General features: G+C 39.2%; 1 protein-coding gene and 1 long non-coding RNA gene across 8 annotated transcripts in view; one reads left to right on the top strand and one right to left on the bottom strand.

Annotated features, from left to right (window-relative positions):
- The window catches only part of LOC122880460, a 110,188-nt gene that overhangs the window by 26,951 nt on the left and 58,502 nt on the right, over positions 1-24,735 (top strand). The gene's annotated exons all lie outside the window — the stretch shown is intronic.
- Positions 1-24,735, bottom strand: part of enox2 (ecto-NOX disulfide-thiol exchanger 2) — a 168,463-nt gene that overhangs the window by 99,534 nt on the left and 44,194 nt on the right. The window contains exons 1-2 of one of the 6 annotated variants that reach the window (XM_044205610.1): positions 22,404-22,714; positions 8,836-8,943 (exon numbers count right to left, since the gene is read on the bottom strand). The exons of 4 other annotated variants lie outside the window; for them this stretch is intronic. Coding sequence is in view for 1 of the 2 variants with exons in the window: in XM_044205608.1 (XP_044061543.1) it covers positions 22,404-22,425 (22 nt within the window). In the remaining variant the exon portion in view is untranslated. Of the gene's footprint in view, positions 1-8,835; positions 8,944-22,403; positions 22,715-24,735 lie in introns of those variants that run through there. One more of the 6 variants, XM_044205608.1, reaches the window with a different exon arrangement.

Here is a 24,735-nt window from a genome sequence, read left to right as displayed (position 1 = left end):
ATTCTTCGTCTTTGATGCTATTTCGGGATGGAGCTACCATACAGGTCTGAAGAGAAGAATTACCAGATGGCTACTTGTCATTCTCCATGAGTTGGAGCTCTGAATTCTAGTCCAGGAAGCTGAAGTCCTCACTGTCTGATGTTGATCACGATCTACACTGCTAAGAGGGACACATATGCTGCCTTGATATAACCACTGATTAGTATATGTGATAGCACTTTTTCTTTTCAGTAGGTAAACTAAACAGTTTTGTGAATACCAATCTGAATCCTTGCTCAAATGTTGACAGTTATGTATGCAGTGTTGCATGTGTGGATTCTGTTGTGATGAATATGATGCAGGATACTACTCTTTGATTTCACTTGTCACAGCTCTCATCTATAGAGATTCCTGTGGCTGCCATTTCAGCCGTCCCTGCTTTCACATATGGATCAGGAATCCAAACCAGTCTATAGTGTTTTGGACAGAAAAGACAGAAAACATTTGATTGAATTAAAAAAAACAACAACAAAAAAACCCAACAACAACAGGGTAACTACTATGGTTTCTTACAACCTGGGTTTTATTTTCGTAGGTCTGGAGATCAGTTCTATCGGTTATGGTAACACTACACGTACTGTACTCATGAAAGTATGGGCCAAGATCTCAGAGTACAGAGACATCACTTAAAATGGATCCAGTTGGGCAACAAATGCAAGTATTCTGACGATGCGACCAAGAGAAAGTATGCAGGATTAAAACTTATCTCACACGCTCTCTTTTTCCAGTCTTTCCAGTCTCACAACAGCTTCCGTCACTTTCTTGTGTACAACCAAGTGCAACACTATGAATGCCTTCTTAGAATTACTGTGTAAAACGCCCGGCTTTTTGCTCTGCCTTAGAGTCCACTCAGAACAGCTATGAACACGTCAAACTTCATACAAACTAGTTTGTTTCAAGCATAGCCTGGCGTTTAGCAACATTAAATTTAATGCGCTCACTTTCAGTTTTACCTCAAAATAAAATGGTTTGATAATGTGGCTAAATTGTCAACAACCTATATGATCGTATGATATGACAACCTATTTTCAGCGATGTCATCATTATCATGACCGATAGAATGAATAGCCAGAGCTATACCATCAAAAAGTTGTATTAAACCATAGTTTTTCTTTAAGGGGGTGCTCCACCGGTTTAGCATTGCACTTTCAGAAAGCTGGGGGACTTGTGAGTAAAAAAGAATGGTCAAAATCAATGCAGCAGAGGCTGAGATATCCTGACATTTAGTCCTGAATATGGGTCAAGCTCCAAAAACTCTTTTAAAGCACTTCCTATTATGCAGCTCAATAGCGTCTTTCCTTACACCATCCTGTCTGGTAAATACCCATGTCTTTCAAAACCCATTCCCAAGTCTCAAGGTCCAGATGAGATAAATCACCATAATTATCATCATGATGCGTACAGGTCTTCACGCATAGAATCAGTGGAACACCTCTTTAATGTTTAAAAGAGAATCAAATTAATGATTAATGTTTCTTTCACCATTCTTGGCAACACTTATGTCTTCAAAATCAACAATTCAAGACACAACAATTCTTGTAAATAACATAACAAAGCCATGGCCACATTTAAGATCTAAGTGTTCCATAAAGACATTTGTCCCTTTATCCCCTCACTAAATACAGACATGCTAACATTTGGAGCTGTGAGTGCAAAAAAAAACAAAACAATATTTAGTCACACATGAGAGTGCTAATGGACCCTGTAGCAGAAAATGTCAGCACTCACTGTCTGAAGTCTCTTGTTGTTTTGTCACTGGAAAATGGGAGGGAATGTGTTTGGGGCAAAGAGGGTTTTAGTGTGCCAGAAGGAATTATTCAGTGAAGCAAAAGAAACTTCTTCCTGTAATGACCAGGGAGCAAGTCAGGAAATATCTATTCCAAAAGCTGCCACACTAAAATTTAAGGCATAAATAAAACAAATAGCCAAAGAGGGGCACAAGAGCGCAAACATCTTTGTTTTACTTCAGGGAGGCTGGGAGCAGTTGGGGTCACAACAGGTCACACTCAGTCAAGTAAACACCCACTTAGGAACACAAAGATTTATTTGATTTATTCAAATGCCTTGGGTTTCCACTGATGCATGCTAAAGCTAAGCTCGGACTCATTTAAAGAGAGAAACAGTGACAAAGGGTAAAGTGAATCATCCTTTTAATGTGACCCCTGGTGCAAACTTCATGAGCAAACTATGCCACTGTAGGAAGAATAGTAATGAATCATATTCTGAATACTAAGTCAAATGACAACAGCACACAGAGAAGGCCGATAACTAGTGTTGTCAGAGAAGATGTACATCATGCATCAAAATGTTTTAAAGTAAGACAGTTGACGGATCTGTAGTGGCGGGATTACTGCCAACAGTGTTTCAAAATACTTCAATCAGCAAATTAAGTTATCCAAAACCGAAACTTTATTGGCTTGTACTTTGACAATACTCAATTTCAAAATGGAGAAAAAGTCTACATAGTGGTGATTTTTTAGTTTAGTATGTGCATCATGTCAGCTGGACAGAATAATGCTAAATGTGAGACAGCATCCACAATATATCAATATAACTTTTTATGAAATTAAATTATTAGTAGGGCTGCCCTCTAAAAGTTGATGATTTGAGTCATCAGTTGAGAATCGACTCGCATTTTGTCAGTGAAACGACTGCAATTCTTTTTTTCTGCTGCGTCATTGTATACAGAGCAATGCAGGCTGTAGACTTTACAAACCGAATCTTGTCTCAAAATGACCTCACCACAAAACGAAGCGTGATGAAAGTATAGAAGGGTAATGGAAACATGTCTGTTGACTGCTCTGAAGCACTCAGCTCCGGTGCTGACTGTCAATTAAGTAGGCTACTACCTTTGGACCGGACGCCGGTACAACTTCCTCTACTGCCATCCAGTGTGACAGAGTGTTTGGCTGACAGCGCTGTCAGCAGCCAGGCAGGAGAGACGCTCTGTGGTGCACTAGGATTTCATAACTGAACTATGACCAGGACACACACTTTTACTTTCTCTGGCTATGTGGAAATCTGATGTTTTCACATCACAGATGATGAACAAAGGCATTAAAATGTGGGTCTTACAGGTAAAACATGAGGCTAATGTCAACTGATTTAAGAGGGGAGTGCATACTATATTTCTCATATTTGTTGGTAAGATATATTGATGAATACACATCAGTAATGTTTAATTTATTTTACGAAAACACAAAGACAAAATAAGCTATTTGAAGATGTCACCTTGGGCTCTGGAAAGGAAAATTGTGATGGGCATTTTCCACTATTTTCTGACACGTTCTAGACAATATGATAAATTGATTACTCAAAAAAAAGAATCAAAATAAAACAAAAGGTTAGTTGCAGCCCTAACATATACCTTGCAAACTGTGTTCAGAGAGAGCTGCTTATTTATAAGTGACTGCACATACCCTATTAATATCATTAGTTAGAAAAATCAAGTTCAGATACTGTCATTACAGACTCTTGATCTGCAGGCTGCTACTCAAGAAACTGTCTTCCCGTCTACCCACTGATGTTCAATCACAGCTTCACATTGTCAAATCTGTCTTCTTCCTGCTTATCTCCCGTGCCAACAAGCACCAGAATAGAAAACATTTTGTGACTCTGGTGTCTTTGTGTAGAAGCCAAAACATCTTTTTGAAATATAAATCTTAGAGTGGTTGTTCTAAAAACTGGCTGCGAATAAACCAAGCTATCTGTTCGTTTGTGTTTTAACTACCTCTGCTTCCTTGCACTTTGTCAAATGTCAAATCCTATATTTCCTGCCATTTATGTCTATGCCTCTAATGGATCCAAAATAATTACAAACAAAACAGCTAACAGAAAGGCAGAGTCTCAGCTTTGAGAAAAAATCTGCTACTTAAATGTTCATTGCCAAAAGGACAGGCTACTTGGATTCAGTTGCACTTAGTACACAGTCATCTCATGTCCTGTCAGCTATTTAGCAGTGGGTCAAAACTGGAGGGTGAACAATAATATGTCCACTCTGCATTCGTGTCATATGTTGAGTCAGTCTCACAGTTTGCTCTGACAGCAGCTATGGACAATTAAGCCAATGAAAAAGTATGAAGATTAAGTAGGTGTCCCTGCTCCTTTAGTTTCCAAACTTCAGTTCCACATTGAGTACTTCCTCTGCTAATTTTCAGTTTCTCTTCTGATTCTGACCTAGTGCAGGAGCTGTGTGGCACAAATGTGGCATGGCAGCTTTAAGTGCTCCGATAACCATCTGCTGGCCTCGTTGAAATCAGTTATACATTCCCAGCTGTTTGCACATTCCATGCTATCTCTCAGGGGATTAGCTTCAATAATTTGACAAATAAACCAAATAATAATACTGCAATATCATCTACAGTATTTCTCTGTGCTGTGGCCGAGTCTCCCTGATGGATACTACAGAAATAGTACAGGAAATGACCTTTCCAGACAGTAAATGGCCTGGTCATGGAAGGAACAGGACAAAGGCAATTAGCCAGTTCATAGATGACACTCCAGCTGGAGATGAGGCAACCAAGCCCAGCAGAGGCCATTCAACCAACATAATGAATAAAGAGTTCCTACTTCCTACTTCCATTTGAAGCATATATCCATTAAGAGATCTAAGGCGTTGGACAAATGCAATGGTTGGAGCAAGCTTTGTAGTATCTGAAGCAAGCTTAACAGTGCAGCACTTCCTTGATTTGATTTTATGTTATATCTACAGCTACTGTATAGCTTGTACTGAACAATTTTATTTGAGTTTGAGTTTGATTGGATTAATGGAAAATAACTTTGTGAATAGAAAAAACACATGGGATGGTGAAGAAAAAAAACTTTTATTCACTTGCTCAAGAACTGTGGCAAGGTGGAGGCGAGTGTTTTAAATTAGGCTGCCGTTTGGCAGCTTTCTCTCAAGTCTCCAATTGTAAGTTCCCCACCAGAACACGAGCATATCATACGTTAATGGCAGAATTCTCAAAACAAGCATTGCATTTGCTACACCAACGCAACACCAATATATATCAGTAGACTACTGTAAAAATGTGATGCATTTCTCTGACCCTAGATACTCACCTGTAAAAAACAGAATATCAGTCTTGTCACTAGTTAGTGTGCACCATTTTGTTTGTTTTTGGCAAAGTTAGCCTTGCTGGGTTGCCACAGAATAATAATACTTGCCCTGTGCAGAATGCATTATCATTGAAAATAAAAGAGTAGCAACATAATTTAAACTGGAGTGATTCAGTGATTTCAGTCTCCTTCTCAATCAATTTCTATCTCCTTCTCAATCAATAGAGCACTTATCTAACTAACAGGAGAAGCAGTTGCCAGGCACACTGTATACCCTCTACTCTTATTCAAAAAACTCTTATGGCTGATGTTCTTGTAATTCTTGAATTATACATAATTGACACAAAAATGCATTCTGGTATCTGGCAGCAATGATAATGCTCAATCAGTAGTTTATGGGAGGAATAAAACAATACATCAATCAGGATCATTCATTAATATCACCAATGTACAATGTAACATTATTCAATTACATTACTAGTGCTGCCTTGCAATACTATTTCCATCTGGACGGGTCTGGGTTCCTTTCTACGGTCTTGATGTTAAAGTGTGAATCACAAAGCATCCTGGTTCAAATACGCTAGCATGTGGCACATTTCATTACCCCCTTTTTCCTATCTTCTTATTTTTCACTTCTGGCTATGTTTTAAATGGGAACATTTTAGAAAATTAATGAACAGAAAGAAAAATGCCATCACTAGACATAAGTAATACTTAGGTTGTTTGGAGAAGGTAAACTCTGGGGTAAGTGCTAGGTGGGGATTGAGCACCAAATCTGTGAATTCTCTTTAGAATACCGGGATGTCTAGCACTTTAAACTAGCACAGGAATAACATCAACATCAGTATATAGTACAGTATTTATATATAGCTTTCTAGTATACCAAAGGTAAAGGAGACAGTGCCACAAACTGTCATACTTATACACCATTATATCTCACCCCACCAACTGCATCTTTAGACAGGCCAAGGCTCCAGGTGTGACAGATATGTACATTTTATTGGAATGAATTTAAAGAAATACTTAGGGCCCATATTCTTTAGTCCATATACAGGGTACTTAAACAGGTAGACAAGAAACAAACTAGAAAATTCCAATATTAGTATTTCTTAACCTCAATCTAGAAAATTAAATTACTTCAGGCATGTCAAACAGGTGCAACAGTCTAAAACTAATGGAAGGCAGGATCTGGATGTCAAGACTGAATACTACAAATGGATTTTAAGGGATAGCCAAAGTAATCTACTGATGCACTATTGATTTGTGGAAAAATTATAGACAGATTAGCAAAGACTTTTCATTATATAGGACAGGCCTTACTGAAATTCCAACATGGTCAGACCTCTAAATACCTTAAAGCCCTCTGGTAACTATCCAGTCCCAGTGCAGCCAGCAAACAGCTTGTGCTATTTCTGGATGATGGACCACAGCAGAACCCTAAACCTGTCAGTACTACAAGACCCAGTTCCATACCATTGGTCTGAAAACCTCAGAGGACCATGGTAAGATCACTAATGAATGATAGCGACTGTCATGATGCCACTTCATCTCCAGAATGTGGATGGTGAAAAGATTTGGAAAGTAAGATTTATCATCCATGCATGATATGCTGTAAACTCATGGAGATGTTCAAATATAAAAGTACAAGCTGCTCTGTTTTTATTCCCTTGCAAGAGAACCTCTAGACATATGTAAATGGCATCTGATGATTTAAAAAAAACTGCTGACACAACTACTAACTCTTTTGACACACAACCCAATACATCTTAAAGGAAAATAAAAAAGATAATTCAAAGATTTCCATCTGATATACTGCTGAAATATGTTTCTAAGGGCTTCGGTGGGAAAGAGGACGCCCTCTAAAATTTAACAAGATGTTCATTCTTTGCTGCGTTACTCTGGACCGGCTCCAGAGGAGTTATGATTGTCAATGCAAATGAATTAGAAACTGAATTATGGAATTTTACTGCACTAGCACCCTTTGTGCCATTTTCTGACTGTTATAAACTATGGCATCAAATTGCAATTGTACCGTAGGGTGTGCGGTAGGAGGCAGCAAACTGCTATAGCTCACCCAATGCGTGTTGGGAGAGGGAAATATAGCTGGGTATTTGACCTGGATCAAAGCCATTTGAAACTGATTTTGTCCCTTTCTTCCTTTTTCAAATACGCTCAATACTGGCCAAAAGAATACCACATTTGTACATGTAGTCAACTTCAGACCATGCCCATCTATAAGGTAAATATTACATTCTAAGATCTTACCTCCTCAAGCCATGACTCATTTCAAGCCAAAGAACCAATGGGGGTGAGCTCAAGTGAAAATGTTAGATTTTCATGACCTCCCCACATTCGAATATTGGGATTCAGGTTGAGAATTGGAACAGAAGTCCTTTACAACTTTACAGATGTTTTTATCCCTTTATACTTTTGTAAATAACAACAGAAAACAGGAATGTGCCCTAAACAGCACCAACCAGAGCAAAGTGCCCTCGAGATCTCTAAGCACTCAAGAGTCCCCCGTTTAGAAATCACTCATAAGTCAATCACTGTTTTGGAGCCAGCTATCTGGGCAGTTGCTTATGTTTGTGTCTGCACGTTAATTGTCCTAGTACCATAGCCTCTCTGTTACAAAGACTCAAGGGCCTTGGCGGGAGACTTCAGCAGCAGGCAACATGTACAAAGCTTGGTGTACAAAGACAATTAAACACAACCCTAAACAACTAGTTTACCATGGGAATATCTCTCATCCCCACACTGCTGTTTACTTTTAAGCAGCTCCTGGGGATTAAGTTCTCCCTAGGATCCACATTAATGAGAATGTGTGTGGCATGTCACTCATACAGAGAAACCCACTTCACCAGACAATACTAAATGCACTCCCTACCTTGTTCTCACCCAATGGATCTCTTATTCCAAAATTAATTTGCCGTTAAAAAGCCATTTTCTCTTGAGTGCTGCTGAGGAGGTGTCTCCATCTCGCCTGTTCTCTTGGTGGTGGTGATGGCTAATGAGGGTCTGGTCAGGAAGCTGACGCTGACAGCTCAGCTCTTCAAAAGCCTTTGTCAAAATATTGCTTCGGGGGACATTTGAGCAGCTAGCTGCCCACAGAATCAGTTCTACCATGGGTATATGTCTCTGTTTACCTGCAGGCTACATGTCCAACTACTGTATGTGACAAGCCACATTTAGTCTGACACTTGTCAATAACATGGGAATGAATACATATCAAATGTATTAATGTCGACAGTCAGAGGGAACAGTACTAAGCTAAATCATATGGCAGTCTACAGTTTATACAGACTTAGGTTTACAGGTACAGGTTTGTTTGGTGATATCCTATATTTTTTGTGATGTCAACAAATCCCATGAAAAGCTGTTTCAGGACAGGTTTTAGTCTGTTTTTGAAAATCAAAGTTATTTGTGATCCGTTTTTAAAGATTTACATATTCAGTAGGAACCAATGGGCTTGGGCCTGAGTGCCACAGACAGGTTAGTGAGGTCTGTAGTTTTGGTGTTTTCATGTAGACAACATTCACAGTAAAAGAAAATTTCAAAATAAAAATATTTAGAAGTACTTCTTGCATAAACTGAGATGGATGATTTGGTGACAAAGTGGGATTCTAATGCTTGAACTTTTAGCACTTTCTTAATTCATTTAATAAGTGGCAAAAACAAATAATGATGATAAAGTCAGACAATTAGGGTGAGGGATAAATCCTAGCTGAGAATATTCACATCTGCTCCAGGACTTCCAGGTCATGATATCATCTGCCATTAGACATCTGGACGGATCCCAAATCTCAGTATCTTTGACCACCACAGCGATGTCACCCTGGCCAAGCTCTGAGTAAGGAAACAAGGAGTAAGTTGAGTAAACAAGATGAATCCCTTCCATTAACAGAAGGACTGTGGGCTCTCATGCCATTCTACCATTAATTATCTGGTCTTATGGGAAGATTAGGGGAGAGAAACTAAGCCAACAGCCAGACTCCACTGAGTGGGCCTCCCCTGTTTAATTATCAAAACAGCACAAACAAATGAAGCCCCATAGATCATGCAAAAGGATAGCTCCGCAGGCTATGATCTGGCTGAGCCTGGCTCCAAACCTCTGTTCTTTCTTTTCCCTCTACTGTCTCTCCTCATGCCATCCATCCATCACACATCAGACAGACTGGGGACTGTAACAACCTTCTCAGCTGCAGTCTGGTTCTTAGCAGGTTCCTCATTCTTAGAACAGCTGAAGTTAGAGCCTGAGAACTGAAGATACAGAGTAAAAAAGCAGAATAAACAGATAATCTAAAAGGTCTTAAAATCTGTGCTAAGATAAATATGTATGAATTATTATTATTCATTATTATAATTCATCAAAATTTTTTCACCTGTCCTTTGGATTTTATCTGAACAGTAAACCACTCTGTAAGCTTTTAATAAGCGCAATATGAATAAAGATTGGAGCTGATGATATCAAATAATAATTTTAGTAATTTACTGAGCAAAAATACCAAACATTTTCTGATTCCAGCTTCTCAAATGTGAGTATGTTCTGGGGTTTTTGTCGTGTATGACAGTAAAATGAATATCTTTGTGGTTTGAACAGTCAGTCAGACAAAACAAGCGATTTGAAGATGTCACTTTAGCCCTCAAGAAATTGTAATGGGCATCTTTCACCATTTGCTAACTAGCTGTAACGAAAATAATCCTTAGCCACAATCATACATATAAAGACAATAATTACTTCCTTGCTATGAATCAGAAATTAAAACTCTGAAAGCCCAAGTAAATTCACATTTGACAGAAGCAGAGGAGACTGATGTGGAGTTCTCTCAATCCCAACAGCACACATTTCCATAAAGACACAGTAAAGACACAAACACAGCATCCAAGTGCACACACACACACACACACACACACACACACACATAAAAAATCACAAATTGTTCTCCCAGTTGTTGGTGCTGACAGTTTCATTCCAACGGTGATTTGAAAATGATATTGTGTGTGAACTGTCAAGTAAAGATGAGTGCTGTGCCTCAAAGTTCCAGCAAAGACCCAATGTTTTCTGTTTCTGTGCAAGAGAGTGTAACTAGCATGATGCTCTGCAAAAGGGAAACAACCACAGCACAATGTCAAATTCTCAAAATGAGTCAAACTCCCCTTCGACACCGATGTTAACATCAAAGTTGACATTTGTCGCCATCAAGAAAGAGATTTTTAGTACCCAACATATTAAAGTCCTGATCACAGACACTGTCCGTGCAAAGGTTTTTCGACTGCATCATTTCCCTGATGAGTTTTTGCAGTGCAAAAGTGCTATCATTATTTTACATTTTTGAATAGTCCAATCAAGATTAGAGTGAAATGAGAGACTAGCGAATCAAAGACCCTAATTATTGACTGGCTCTCCTGCACAACATTTAGCTGCTCCACTGACCCTAAATCAAACATGTACTTTGTGGGTGCTCTAGATAAAGTGAGTTTCTGTATCAAATCAAAGCCAAAGCCATTTTTCTCAGCCCTTTTCTATTTACGCATATTGTCATGGTCAATCTTTTAAACTCTGGGAAAATATTAAATTATAATAAGCATATTTTCAGTGATTATCTCTTTCAAGATGACTCTAATAAGGTCAGTTATTAAATGGAGGAATTGTTAAAATAAATACAAGCCCATAGCCCTTTATCTGCACAGATGTGAATTACAACAAACAGAGCTTAATATTGGCATATCCGGTCACTAAAATAAAGAAAAACATTTGGTTGCAATCTACTAAACAATATGTGGACATTATGGATATGGTGGAACAATGACTATTGTTTTGAAAGAACACAGGCATTTAAATAGATTTTTATATAAAAATCTTTTTGGATGGAGTGAGTTGAGAGATACATGCCACTTGACAACCTTTATGTCATCTTTTTTCTCAGTCCAGTTTAGTTTGTTTAGAGTGATATAATCACCTCTGACATCTGACTGTAACGGATTCAAGTTCATCTAATAATTTCAACACATCTTCACCGTTAGAAAACATCAAAAGCTCCAGTGGCCTTCAGGAGGGGAATTTATCATTCTACTGTTGGCCAATTTTCCCTGCTCAGGCGATTCAGGCCTGCACCAGAACACATGCTGATGATTTACTGGCATGACATGTTGGACATTTCAAGACACAGTATATCAATGTGTTTCTATTGAAGCACAAACCTACTAAATAATCCTCATGTAGACAAGCAGACTAAAAGAATACAATGCAGTATAAATGAGGATTCATTGAAATTTGAAGTATTTATAGCTCATACATTGGACTACAAATCATCCCGGCCTGGAGATGTTAGTTAAAAAAGACTATTATAACTGATCCAAAGCAGATCAAACCAAGGAAACAGATATCATTCCACTACAACCTAGGGTACCGTTCCACTTCTGATACCTCAGAGAACAGTTAACTAAAAACCTAAAACCCAGGAGGTTCTATTAAGCCCAGAAAACGCTATGGGACCCCTGGTTTGCTTGTTGGTGGTGCTGAGCTGAGCTGCACTGAGCCTCAGCGTGTTACCCCTGGATCCTGGTCCAATTTTCTGTAAGCACAGCTTCGGTCCAGAGACCACACTAACAAGCTAAAGCTCAACGCTCGTCAGAAAGGGAAGCATTTGGACACTCACTAGAGGCCTGAAAAATGCAGGTTGTTGGTGCAGCCGTCGACTTGGACACGATAATTAATCTTTATATCGATCTACCTCCCTGACTTCTGTTGGGACAGAAAGCATGACTGAGAACCTGCAGTATGTTTCAGCTCTAGGACAGGAAGAAGATTCTCCTCAGCTTTTCCTCCCACCTAGTCTCACAAACATACACACTTTATCATCGACCTCTCTGTGACTCAGGAGACATTTTATTTGTCTACATGGAAGAAAACTAAACAGGAAGAAATAGATGTGTATAGAATAAGTGGTTTAGAGGCAAGTTCCATATAAAGCACAAAAAGGGAACAAGATAAACTGAAAGAAAATGGTTATAAGACGGCAAGGTCAAGACAGTGAAAAGGACAATTACCACCAAAAAAAAAGAAAAAAGCAATGCTAGTATCTCAGTCCATTTCACCTAAGAGCAATAATATTTGACAAGACCTTGTTTGGGACATACAGGTCTCAGGATCCACTCTTTATCTTTGTATTTTCTCTCCACCAGTTTCTCTGAGGCAAACCGAGAGTTCAGATGCTCCTCTGACTCTCCCTCCTGCACCAGTTTCTCATCACCACCGAGTCCCCTCAATGACAAACTGCCCACCGGTCTCTGAAATATGACCCATAAAGCCCAGTGCCACTATAAACCCGGAGCCATGGCTGATTTGTGAATCCAATTACCTCCCTGTCTGTAATGGCTGTGTTCAGTGCCATGATGTTAAGTCAGCTGTTGTCAGCATATGCCCTTAAGGCCACAACCTCCACAAGGAACGACATTCAGCATCTAGGACAGATCATCCAAATAACCATCTTGATGTATAGTAGTACAGGAAGGTGGATGGGCTGTGGGGAGCAGAAAACAAAAATTTAGTTTGCTGGCAAACAGAGAGGTCAAAGAGCATTTAAAGATGTATAGACCTATACTGATGGAGATGACTTGCTGGCAGAGTGTTGAAAAATTAAGCAGGGCAAGGAGCTGGGGGCATGGATTACTGGGCACTGATCTTGGGGACAGTTACATTGCTCATTTATTTTTGAGATGCGGTAACATAACTCCATTGGACCAGGCCGATATATATGCCAGATATATGCCAAAGATATGTCTGAGATCATTTTGAAGCAGTTTCGCCATCGTATAGTTTGTCCCCCAGAGAGCAGTGGCAAGTTTATTTTTCAATTGTGAAATGCCCTGCTCAGCACATACTGTGGTCACATTTCTTTAAAAAATAAATAAATAAAAAAAGGAAGCTTATGTTACGAGTTAATAAAAAAAAAGATAATCTGCTGATATGTCATAACTGGATTTTTTAAATATATCAGTATTGCATTAAAAACCATGTACCTTTGGGGCTATACTTCAAGAATTTACCTATTTTGGATAGTTTATAGAAGAGACAGGAAATAAGGGGAGAGAGAGATGAATGACACGCAAAAGGTCCCTGCACAGACTCGAACCAGAGACATTGTGTTTACATGTTCAGCATCTTAAACCAAAGCATCTGGTCACCAGGACGATCCAGTCTCTGCACTTTTTGTATAACTACAATAAAACTGCAATAAAGATCCTTATGCCTTGTTCTCAAAACATAGGTAGTTATGATGGCTAACAGGCCGATCACACATACGAACTCAAAACAAAAACTAGGCTGCTATTCATTGTGAATGCGACCTGGCATTGCAGCCTGCTGAGCTAAAGAGATTTAGGAGGCGCCCTGCGGGATTACAGGGGAATGTTGAGAAAAGCTCTACTTTGCCAATCTCTCAATCACACCTGGATAGCCAAAATAAAACAGGGCTAGTTGCTCTTGTACTGTGTGTACATTTTGTGTGAGATGTGCTTAAAGTGCACTCCACTTCCTCACAGTTTTCCAATGTTTGCTAAAACTCTTCATGTGAAGCATGCAAACCGAAAGAACAGCCAAACGGGTGCAGTGGCATTTCACGTCACATCATTTCCCTCACCAAGTGCCTGTTTCACATTATCCCCCAACAGTTCACTGACACTTGACTTAGGGGTGATATGGTAATTTGATCTTTAATCTTCAGCCACAACTACTAGTGGTGCTTTCCTAAACATGGGTTGATGAATAGCAAGAATGTTGTGGTGTTTTTACAGAAATCGAAAACTAATGGTATACTGAATTATCAGATTCAGGCATCCACAATGAGGACAGATGTTCACAATAAAAATAAACAACTTTTTTTTATTTTTTAAAAGTAACCATCTGAAAAGTAGTCCATGGTAGGTTGGCTGGCTGGCACCCGGTGCTTGTGGAACACTAAACTGTGAAATAGGTCGACGTTTAATAGTCACTGTTAATCATTAGTGTAGACTGATAGAGGTAAACTGTAAACTAAACAGGATGAATTGAATTAACACTGTAATAAGGAATCAATGTTCATATGGACTATTATGGGGACAGTAGGAGTGAAAGATGGTAAGAATGTAATTTCAGCAACAAACTGTCTCAAATGATTAACTAATAGAGCATATAGATTTCTTTTTACTTTTTATTTCTTTTCAAACACCATAAGAGACCATGAAAAGTCTCTGGTTTTGAACTTAAGCAATCCATGTGGATGTCCTCAATTCAACCAGCCACGACAATGTCACTGGGAGAGCTTTTAAGTTCACCCAAAGGCTGACCTCAACTGGCATTCCGATGGTCCAAAATAGACAGAGCTATAATTTAAAGAACCCGACTGAAAACTACACCCCATTCCCTGGTTAAAATGTTACACTGGTGTTGTATCATCCTCCCATAAATGCTGACCTCAAATTCCTCAGAAAGAGGCAAAAAAATAAAGCTACTGAACTAATATTGGCCAGTAAGATGTGCTGAGCGCAGAAAAAGCCTTGCATTTATCCAGCAGCGGGGGTCTGACTTGAGCCAGGCTCAGTGCAGTAAACATGCAAGTACAGGGCTTCCTTTGAGCTCAAACACCAAACCTTTCAGAGCAGTTCCAATGACATTTGAGATAGGGGTTTTTTTCTCCTGCACTATGAAAGGTTCTGCACAGTAGGGATCTGTAAGTGTGAGTTTGTTGATGTAAAATGGCAAGAACCACCCCAAACAAAATTCACCACAAAAAATCTTTCTTGCAAATGGAAAATTCCTGCGTTAGCCCAACTCTTCCAAATTCCTTTCGACAGAGGGCAAAGTTATCACGTAAACATGGTTCAGAATATGGACTTATTAGTCTTGCAGACATATTCTACCAACTAACCTATGAAAGCACTTTCTTTCATCCTTTCACTGAGTGGCAAAATGCCCCCATAAAATAGAGAGCATACAGAGAACCTCTGTTTCTCTATTAATAACGCATTCATGGTTACGTTCTGTCCATCCATTCTGGTACCATTTTGTTTTTATGCTCCTTTTCGACCCCCCTTAAGCCATTCCTTCTTCTTAAAGTACGGGCCATATAAATCTGGGCTCTCAGTCTCTATTACAGTAGAGTGATGGCTGCTTTCCAGACAAGCAATCTCTGTGGACAACCCTGTTCTCTTGTCCAAACCACTGAACCACAGTCTCAGCTTTCTCCATTTTCTCAAGTTGAACTGTTCAACATATTAATGTTTTGAAGAACATATTTCAAATGAGAAGGTGAACTCCTGAACAGCCATATATTCATAGGACAGCAGCAAAAGTGTAATAAATGTCATAAAATTTCCTGAAATAAATTCATGATACTCACAAATACATCCACAGTATATGCAATAGCCGATTCTTATGATATTTAAAGAAGAAAACAAAACCCATACACAATGCAACTCCTACAAAAAAGTTAGATTTAGTGGCTCAATTTATCATCCAGTGCTAGGGCAGAAAATTTATTGTAATACAATCTCAGCAGCAGCAGTGGACACAGGTAACTTCAGAGACATCTACAGGAGTTGTGTCCTACATCCCTCTGGTGATCCATCACGCCACGTGTCGGGCTACTTTCAATTGCTTCTCTTGGCACTGCTGGTAAGGGAAAAAATGCCACCGTAAAAACAAAAACTCAGGTTCATTCAGTCTCTCGAGAATCCCACATTGCCAGCAATATTTCTATAACTGTTTAACCCAGAGAGTTGTCCTCTTCCATCCTTCAGGGCACTGAAGTGGGACAGTAAAGGAGATACAGTTGTGTCCTGCACATTAAAAGTGACAGCTGTGGATTCCCTCATTACTAAAACACAAACATAAGCACAAGACCTGCAGGTTAGCCGGGATGTAGCTCTTTAATTTTTGAGTTGTAAATAATATTATAAAGAGTACAGTCTAGACCTGCTCTATAGGAAAAGTGCAATGAGATAACTTCTGTTGTGAATTGGTGCTATATAAATAAAACTGAATGGAACTAAATTAAACAATCAGTCAAATATGAATGTCAAGGCTGACGGTATGTCTGTAAAGATTCTGTCACCCAGCTCATAGAATATCTACAAGAACTAAGTCAAAAGCAGCTGGACTTGATGCTTGGTATAAAATATATTTTGGCACACATCCAAGAGTTATACTGTTCTACTTTGCTAATCAGACCTCTTGGATCCGTGGCAAAATGTGCTCAAGACCAAACTGCAGGAAAATCACTCTGAGTTAGTACAACAAGTAGTGAGTCTGACATTTAGCATCAACATAAATCGGTCACATCAAAAAGAAAAAACAAACACCTACATTATATTAGTGAGTAATTTCAGCCTTGTGAACCCAGTATAATCTACCATAGACATGCAATGATTAGCCGGATAATAGATTAGTTGACTGAAGAGAAAATTAATCTGCAACTATTTTGATAATCAATCGTTTAAGTAATTTTTCAAGCGAAAATACCAAACATTCGATTGTTCGAGGTTCTCAAATGTGAGAATTTGCTGCTTTTCTTAGTCTTACATTATAGTGAATTGTATATTTTTTGGTTTTGGACTGTTTGTCAAGCAAAATAAGAAACTTGTTGACATCACCTTGTGCTCTAGGATATTGTGACGGACATTTTCACTGTTTTCCGATGTTTTATTGACTAAACATTGGCAGATTAGTCGATAGTGAAAATAATTCTTAGTTGCAGCCCTAATCTACAAACAGAGACATCATTAAAATATTTATTATATTAATGATAACACACAAGATGTTTGTCAAAATAACCATTACAGTCGCTTTCCACCCAAATAAATCCGCTTTGTTAAATCACTGGAGCAACCATTAAGTAATTTCAGAGACTCGACCAAGAAACAGTAACTTGTGGATCCAGAATTAGTTATTGAAAAGTTTGCTTTATATTCTGAAGAAAACTTTGCATAGAGAACGTAAACTCGGGTTTACTGACTGACAGTGCATCTTCTTATGGTGAGTTACATGCCATGTTGAGTTTGAACGGCACTATAATTAACTGGTATAAAAGTGAATTAATGTTTACAACTGAATGTAAAGTGTGTGTGGGGGGGATAAATGGGTGCTTATAAGCATTAAGCGGGAAACAGAAATTCTTGTTTTTAAAAAGGGACAGGATCTCTTTGTTAAATATTTCAAATACTCAGCATCAAATGTAGAAGACGTGCCTCCAATGTTTGTTTTACCCTACTCCAACACACATGGGACTACAAATTATACAGAACGTTGAGACCAATGTAGGAGACTGAAGTTTATTATATGTTTAAGAGTAGATCTGAAAATGTAGAAAAGTTGTACAGCAACTCCCTGGTGAACAGCATAATCCAGCTTCTTCAAACCGCTTCTCTTTTCTCCTCTGCTCAAAAGGGACTGTCAGCAGGGTTTAACACAGCAGCACTGCAGCCACAATCCCGTCTCCAACTCTGCTCATATACAGCAAATGCAGAATAAGGCTGATGGCTCACTTCATCTTTCATGTAGCTCCTGAACATGCTGTTGTAGAGTCCTTAACTCAAAGTTCCCTGCGTGGTTGCTTATCATGAATGTGATTAGAAATGAGGAGCTCTGTCAGTGATATGGTTGGAGCCCCTGAGTTGGTTGCCTTCAGGCTGCCAAGCTCTCTTAGCTACTCAATACCAGATGGCAGGTTGTACTGCTGCTGCCAACACTGCTGATCCTCACAGGGATCTTCCACAAAAGTTAATATACTTTTCTTCAACCTGAACAGATTTTAGGCTCACTTTAACGCTGCTGTTGTAATTCAAAAGCTGAACAATTAGACCAAGTCAAATGGGGTTTCTGGAGGACACATACAAGTGAGCATTAGACACAGGAATGAACAACAATCATTACCCTACATTAGCCTGCCACTGGTATTTAGGATGAGTGGTGAGGCAATGAAACAATCAAGTTATTACACAGTCTTAAACATCAGCCCAACAGATGGTATGCTGGAGTGACTGCACCACATGAAGGAGAATAACTTGACAAAAGCAGTCAAGCATCCTGTAAAAAGTGATGTGAAGACGCATCTACACTGCTTTCCCACTGGGAGCTTTGTAATGAATGGCTGTTTCGTGATGGAGAGTTGAGGATAAAACAGCGTTTTTCCCAGTGCTGTCCACGAATATGGATCACTGAGGACTTTTTCCCTTAACATGGATTGTAACATAGCACACCAACAGTCTCTAAAGCAACTTTTTTCCCCCTGAAAGTAGACAAGGGTGGTGGTAAAAGGAGAAATATGAAGCTTCTTTTTCATAATTTTCTTAGAGGTTAATTTGAAAAAAAAGCACCAGCACATTAGCATTTTACTCATCACCAGACACAATTGGATTGTAGCTGTATCGGTTAATACAAACAATCAATTGTCAATCCACAGATACAGTACAAAAACAATAAACGTATTGCCTATCAGCACAGCCTGACATCTTTGCAGTAAAAACATCAAAACATATCTACAGAAACAAGATTCAAGTCTGTGAATGACAGTTATTAGTTCACCATACCTTAATCTCTGTCTTCAGGTATGTTCAACACCATCATCCACCGTCATCATCAATGCCATAGTTCGGTTTATCACAACTTCATCAGCCACACAATATGACTACATTTAGAGGAAGAAGGATATAAGAATATTCAGGGCTAACTGTGGTGCCGGCTATGGAACTGTAGTAGGGGAATCCGGGAACATCTTTTGTGGGAAAGCATTGACATTTCAGCAGAAAAAATGCTTCCATTTGGTGCAGAAGTCTAAATGTGGCAAGTCCTCATTTCAGTAGTAAACACCACCATAAGTGACTCAACTGGTCACCAATGTCATGAGGATTCACAACCCACAAGCAGCAACTTTAAACTGAAAGAAAACATGTACTGGATTGCACAAATAATGAAATATTAATAATATTAACAGGTTAACTGATCATCCTGTAGGGTAATTCTGTATCATTATGTATCTTAGCATCTACCCTGGAAAAAAAAATTAATCTGTTGAGATCTCTTCAGAATAAGTGAAAATAAAAGTACAAGTACGCTAGAATCACATGTAAAATCTGTACATTTTTACATTTATGTATTTGACTTTTGACAAGTATGTTTGCAGTAGTGGCCAGTCAATGTACATAAACCTGCAAGAAATATATTCCTTTGACTGAATCTGAATGCAGCGACAAACTGCTTGAACACTGGAGGAGAGAGACTTGCATCGCAGTCTGTTTTAGCCTAAATACAGTTCATAGAAACACTCAGGTGATGTTACAAATGAGTTAGAATATTTGATGTAACTATTTCCAAAGGCATAACATGACTAGTCTTGAACAATGTGAGGACACAATTTCTGTCCTGTACCCTACTCATACTTCAGTGATGATATAGTCTACTGAAAAAAACACCCCAAAGTTCTCCCAAACAGGGGATGATATGGAGTCTCTTCAAGCTCTCATTTCTCCTTTGTGTTTGCCTTATCAATGGTGCCAGTATGAGCAGGAATGCCCTGACTAGCTTGGTGTAACTAACAGACAACCACCAGCACACTGCCAAAGCTTTACATGTGGAAAACTTGACTCGTCGGTAAGCTAAAGAGCTTCCTACCTGTCTGTCAGCTCAGCTTTGAGCAGTCCGGTGACAGCACCAGCACAGAATACTGATGGGCAGGCTGAGTCAGTGAATGGCTCTGGGAGTTTGTCACAAGCATGGATGAAACCGAAGCTTTCAGAAGCAACTGCTTTTTCTTTTCAGGTGTGATTCAGGTGTGATTGTCATTGTAACACAAAGAGAAATAAATTAGCTGGTCTGCATTCACTTAGCACGTTAGTTTTTCCTGGTCCTGCATAACTACAGCTTTATTCAAATAATCACTGCTGGTGAGCGGGCATGTTTTATTTTTAGCCTTGAGTATGATGCTCACTTCCAAATTAATAGGTACTGCACTGATTATTATGTTGATTTAGTCAAGCAGATGTGAAAAAAATAAATATCGATCATGTGTTCAATATGGCATTAGTCTCAATCAAAATAAACACAAGATTTGGATTTTATTTTTGGGGGGTTTACAGTCACGATGCAGTGTTTGTCAGCGCAGCAATTGATGCTTTTCAAGTGCTGAGACAAACTGTTAGTATTCTGTATTGGGCTGTATTTTAAATGACCAAAAAAACAGGACAGTTTCCAGTGATAATGTATTCCCCCACTGCCAATTCTTAGGGTCTTCCTCACAAATACATTTCCACTAAGTCAGGTAGCTGGTTTCACTAAATCTGGCATTTGTGAAATGACTTTCACTTTGTTGTTTACTTTTGTCTTAATCACTTTTGTTTTTTTCCCCCCTGAGCAGCTACTGCTATGAGAATCCCACTTAGTAACCACAAATTGTCATGCACCAACCAATTAAAATTTGAGAGTCCAAATCTCATGATATTGTAGAATAGTCTGCTCTGTATTCTCTTAAAGTCTTAATTTGTTCTGCAGCACTACCATCCTGTGCCAAAGAGAGCTGAAATATTTAAGCTCCTTCTCAAGCACTCTATGTACAACCTTTAAATCTCTCCTCTCCGACAGATCTAAGTGCCCCGCTCCCTCGCACCATTAAAGGCAATCTAAAGATGCTCTGCCGATTGATCAGAGAGGACTAGTGCAATGTGGAGGTAAATGGCTGTCACAACGCCTGATGGACCTTTCCTCTCCCAGTGGTCATAGGGAGACACTCGACCCCCATTCACTCATTTTGATTCAAAGCATGTTTGTGCCCCTGGAAGGAAAGGAAATAGAGGAGAAGGGAACTGATCCGTTCTGTCTGCGCAAGATAAATGACAATGTAACAGAGAAACGAAACCCTTCCAATCAGAGAAGGGCAAGAAACACATTTTCATCCACTGGACAAGGGCAATAGCTCATTTTTTCCAAGTTATAAGGCCATGTTTTTCCTAAACTACATATTTTATCAGACTACATGCTATATTTTGAATCCTGAATGATTAATTATGCACTGTGAAATTATTCTAACTACAGCACTGAACAACTTTTAGTTTAACAATAAGCTTAATTACAAAATTAATTAAACCTTACTTTGCTGAGACAACTGCAAAGTATGCTTCTAAATGATAAAAAGTATATAAAGAATATAATGTTTTGTAAAGTTCTAAGATATGAGATGGGGGATAAGAAAACAAACTGGTTGCAGCTGATTTTTATTTAGTCAGTATATTCACTGCGTTGACAAGGCGCAAATGAATGCCATGAGACTAATTTTTGACAAGTCACTGCTTTTATGAGCTAAAGAAAGTAGCAATTAGGCTATGAGCACAAAGACAACAAAAAAGCTGTGGGACATCTGAGATAAATTTACCATGACTATAAACAGAGTAAGCTGGTTCAACAGAGTGCCAGAATAAAGCAGAGTAAGCAGGTTAATGCGAGAGTTCAAACAGCATCCCCGCTTAATTAGATCCTGAGAGCCTAGAGAAAACGTCCCATTTAAATCCAGCTATTTATGCGTTGCGGCGATTCGGGAATGACTGACACGGAAATCTTAATAGTTGGACGTCGCAGCAAAGAACCCAAACAACTTATATCTATAAACAACTCGCAAGCCCCTTCATGATAGGCCTATCGACTACAATGTGACTCACCGAGCTCGATTATGCTGCCCAAATATAATAAAAAACCGGATTGAATAGCATGTGAAAAATATGCATTTCAATAGCAGTGATCCGGCGTCAGCGTGGATTAAATCTATGCTGAAAACTTCATCCATAAACAGCGGCAGTAGGCGTGTGTCAGTCAAGATAACAGCGACCGCTCGTGTCTATTATATTGATAAGCAAGTGTAAAATGAGTACAGGAAATTATTGTTGATCATTTATCATCATATAGCACACCATTACACATCAAATGGTGATACGTGCGAAAAAACAACCCTACCACACTGGAGAGAGGCAGCGCAGCTCTTCTTATGCGGTCTCAACAGCTGGTGAACGCCCGACAATTACGGACTAAACACAGCAAGAAAATCTCTTACATTGCTGTTATAACTTGTATCAAACAACGTGGAGATGAGCGATAAAATGTGGCAAAACGCCACATAACTCGTGCGGTAACTGACGTCCAGTGATACACTGTAGCCTGCTGCAACACAAGTACGGATAGTCGGTGTGTTGTGTGGACAAAAAAAAATAATTAAAAATTACATCTCCGCTGTCAACATATCCGAGAGAAGAGACCGTGTGAAGGGGATTAAACTTCAAACATGTACCTGTGTACTGCAAGAGAAACATTGTCCACAGAAGGCGAGGTGCGATTCCTGTCGGTCCTCTGCTGTAGGACGAAGTGTACTTAGTAAAATCCTTGAATGGAGACGGGGCTTGTCCCTCAGTCAGTCCGCTCCGCTCGGCAGACTGGACTGCAATGAGAGCAGCCAGTCGAAGCGGGACCTTTTAGCTACGGCAGGCGAGCCCGCCCTCACGACGTGCCCGGTTCGCGGCTGAAGCAGAACAGTAGTTCGCTTCGGATATGCAGCGTGCAGGCGAAGTGTTTAGGCTGTGTCGGCGGGCGCTACAGTCACTGACAAAACTCCTGCTCGTATTCTTTCACAGTCTGCTTGGAAAGGCGAGCTCAAGCACTGGTGAACTGTCAAGAGAGGGTGTAGCCAAGCAACCCCTACTGTAAGTCACCCCCATGCGAACATGAGGAATCACTCAACACGCTACCTCCTCATTGTTTTTAAGACATCTTCTGCAATACAGTAAGCGAGTACTTGTCTTAAGTGATCATGGTATTTATTAAATATAAGTGGGACTCCTTTAGCTGCAGCTGTAGTCTCTTTAAAAGCTGTTCTGGACAGAAGAGTAGGACCATGTGAAGTCTAATGACCAGTATTTGTTTGTCCACTTGAAAATAGTACCTGCATTCAGCCAGGTTTCTACAGTGGCTCATAGTGTTTCCATGATGGTAGATGAAACTCTGAAAAATATTTGTGTAATCTTGGGCTCACGCTGTCAACAATAAATGTGTTTTTAAAAAATGACTGAGGCTTCTGAGACTGTCTTGGTTTGATCAACACACAGCCAAAAGATTAATTACACAAGGAAAACAGCAGAGCAAACACTATTATGCTTCCATAATTAGACACAAGCTGTGTACAGAGACATGAAAAAAATGTGCATGAGAATGATATCTAATGTATCACTGCGGTGGTCAGCTGAGTCGTTTATTCCTGAACTCATAAACTCCCTTCAGTCTGGTTCAGACTGGTTTCTGGAGGAGACACTGACATCACCTGTTCAACGTTAATATTCAGTCCAACTTCTAATGGTAACAGCATGTCAAAAAGGTTCACCATTTATTTGGTTGATAAAAGCAGTGTGCTCCTTTTGGGAACATTTCACTTGATACTTTAAGAATTTTTCCATGAGAAAATGAAAACGTTTTCCTGAGTAATTGCTCCTTTAATTATGAGCATGAACTGGTCACAATACATAGATTAGCTGCCAGTTTATTAGAGACACCTGGCTACAACTAACGCAGTCTAACACATCATAAACAGCCCTGAAATGAATCCTACATTTATGAATTATAATGTTCAGTTTTTGTTCAAAATGTTTTAGAGAGGTGTTGATTCAGGTGTTAAACACTGAGATGTGTTTCTAATATTTAGTCTACCCTCATTCATATAAATGTGGTGGACAAAATATTGTGTAACGCAATACAATTCCACAGCACCACAAACTACAGCCGCCAAAATGACCATAAAGTTGTTGTCTGGAGCTACATGTTCTATTTCCATTGCACTTTGTCGCATTTTGCTTTTATCAATAAACTAACTTTTCCATCTCAACCAAGCGTAAACACTTTTTTTTTGTTGCAATATTTCAATTGAAAATGCACATAAAAACAGGTGGATGGAAATTCACTTATTGTTTTGACAAAGTTTCCTTCATGAAAATACTGTAGGATTTATTGAAAGGCTGCTGTATTAGACTGCCTTAGTCTTAGCTAGGTGTACCTAATAAATTGGCAACTGACTGTGTGTGGTTTCAAAGGCAAGGGCTACATTCAAACATGCTCGTAAACACAAACGTGCATACATATATAGAAGGTAAAACTGAGGTTGCGTAGTTTAGGTCAAAAGGTCTTGGACACGTTTAGAAAATATCGGTTAGGTCATATTATTTTATCCTCTGGCCCACCAATAAGTCTGTTTCCACTTCCATCACAAAAAAATTCAACGGTAAATAAAAGTATTTCCCAAAGGCCAGAGTGCCATTCCCCTTTTCCAAAACTAAAAATTGCTCCCAATTTCCAGTCCACTGTGAAGTCAGAAGATCACTGAATCACACCTTGTTTGTAGAATAAAGTTATGACAGTAACTACTGTGTCTTTGATCCACTTCGGAAAACATCAGTGTTAGCTCAATATGCACTGGTATTTCCTGGAAATAAAAACTGCATTTCTGCGTCTCAATTTGTGTTCTTCGGTACTTACACTTGCTATTTTGAGTGCATAAGTGCGTTCACACTGGCAATTATGGCAAAATGCAGTGCACTTCTCACCCTCAGTGGTCGCCATCTTGGCCAAGTAGTGGAAGG

The sequence above is a fragment of the Siniperca chuatsi genome, linkage group LG8 (assembly GCF_020085105.1).
Source record: "Siniperca chuatsi isolate FFG_IHB_CAS linkage group LG8, ASM2008510v1, whole genome shotgun sequence".
NCBI lineage: Eukaryota > Metazoa > Chordata > Actinopteri > Centrarchiformes > Sinipercidae > Siniperca > Siniperca chuatsi.
This window is presented reverse-complemented; position numbering and strand designations above follow the sequence as displayed.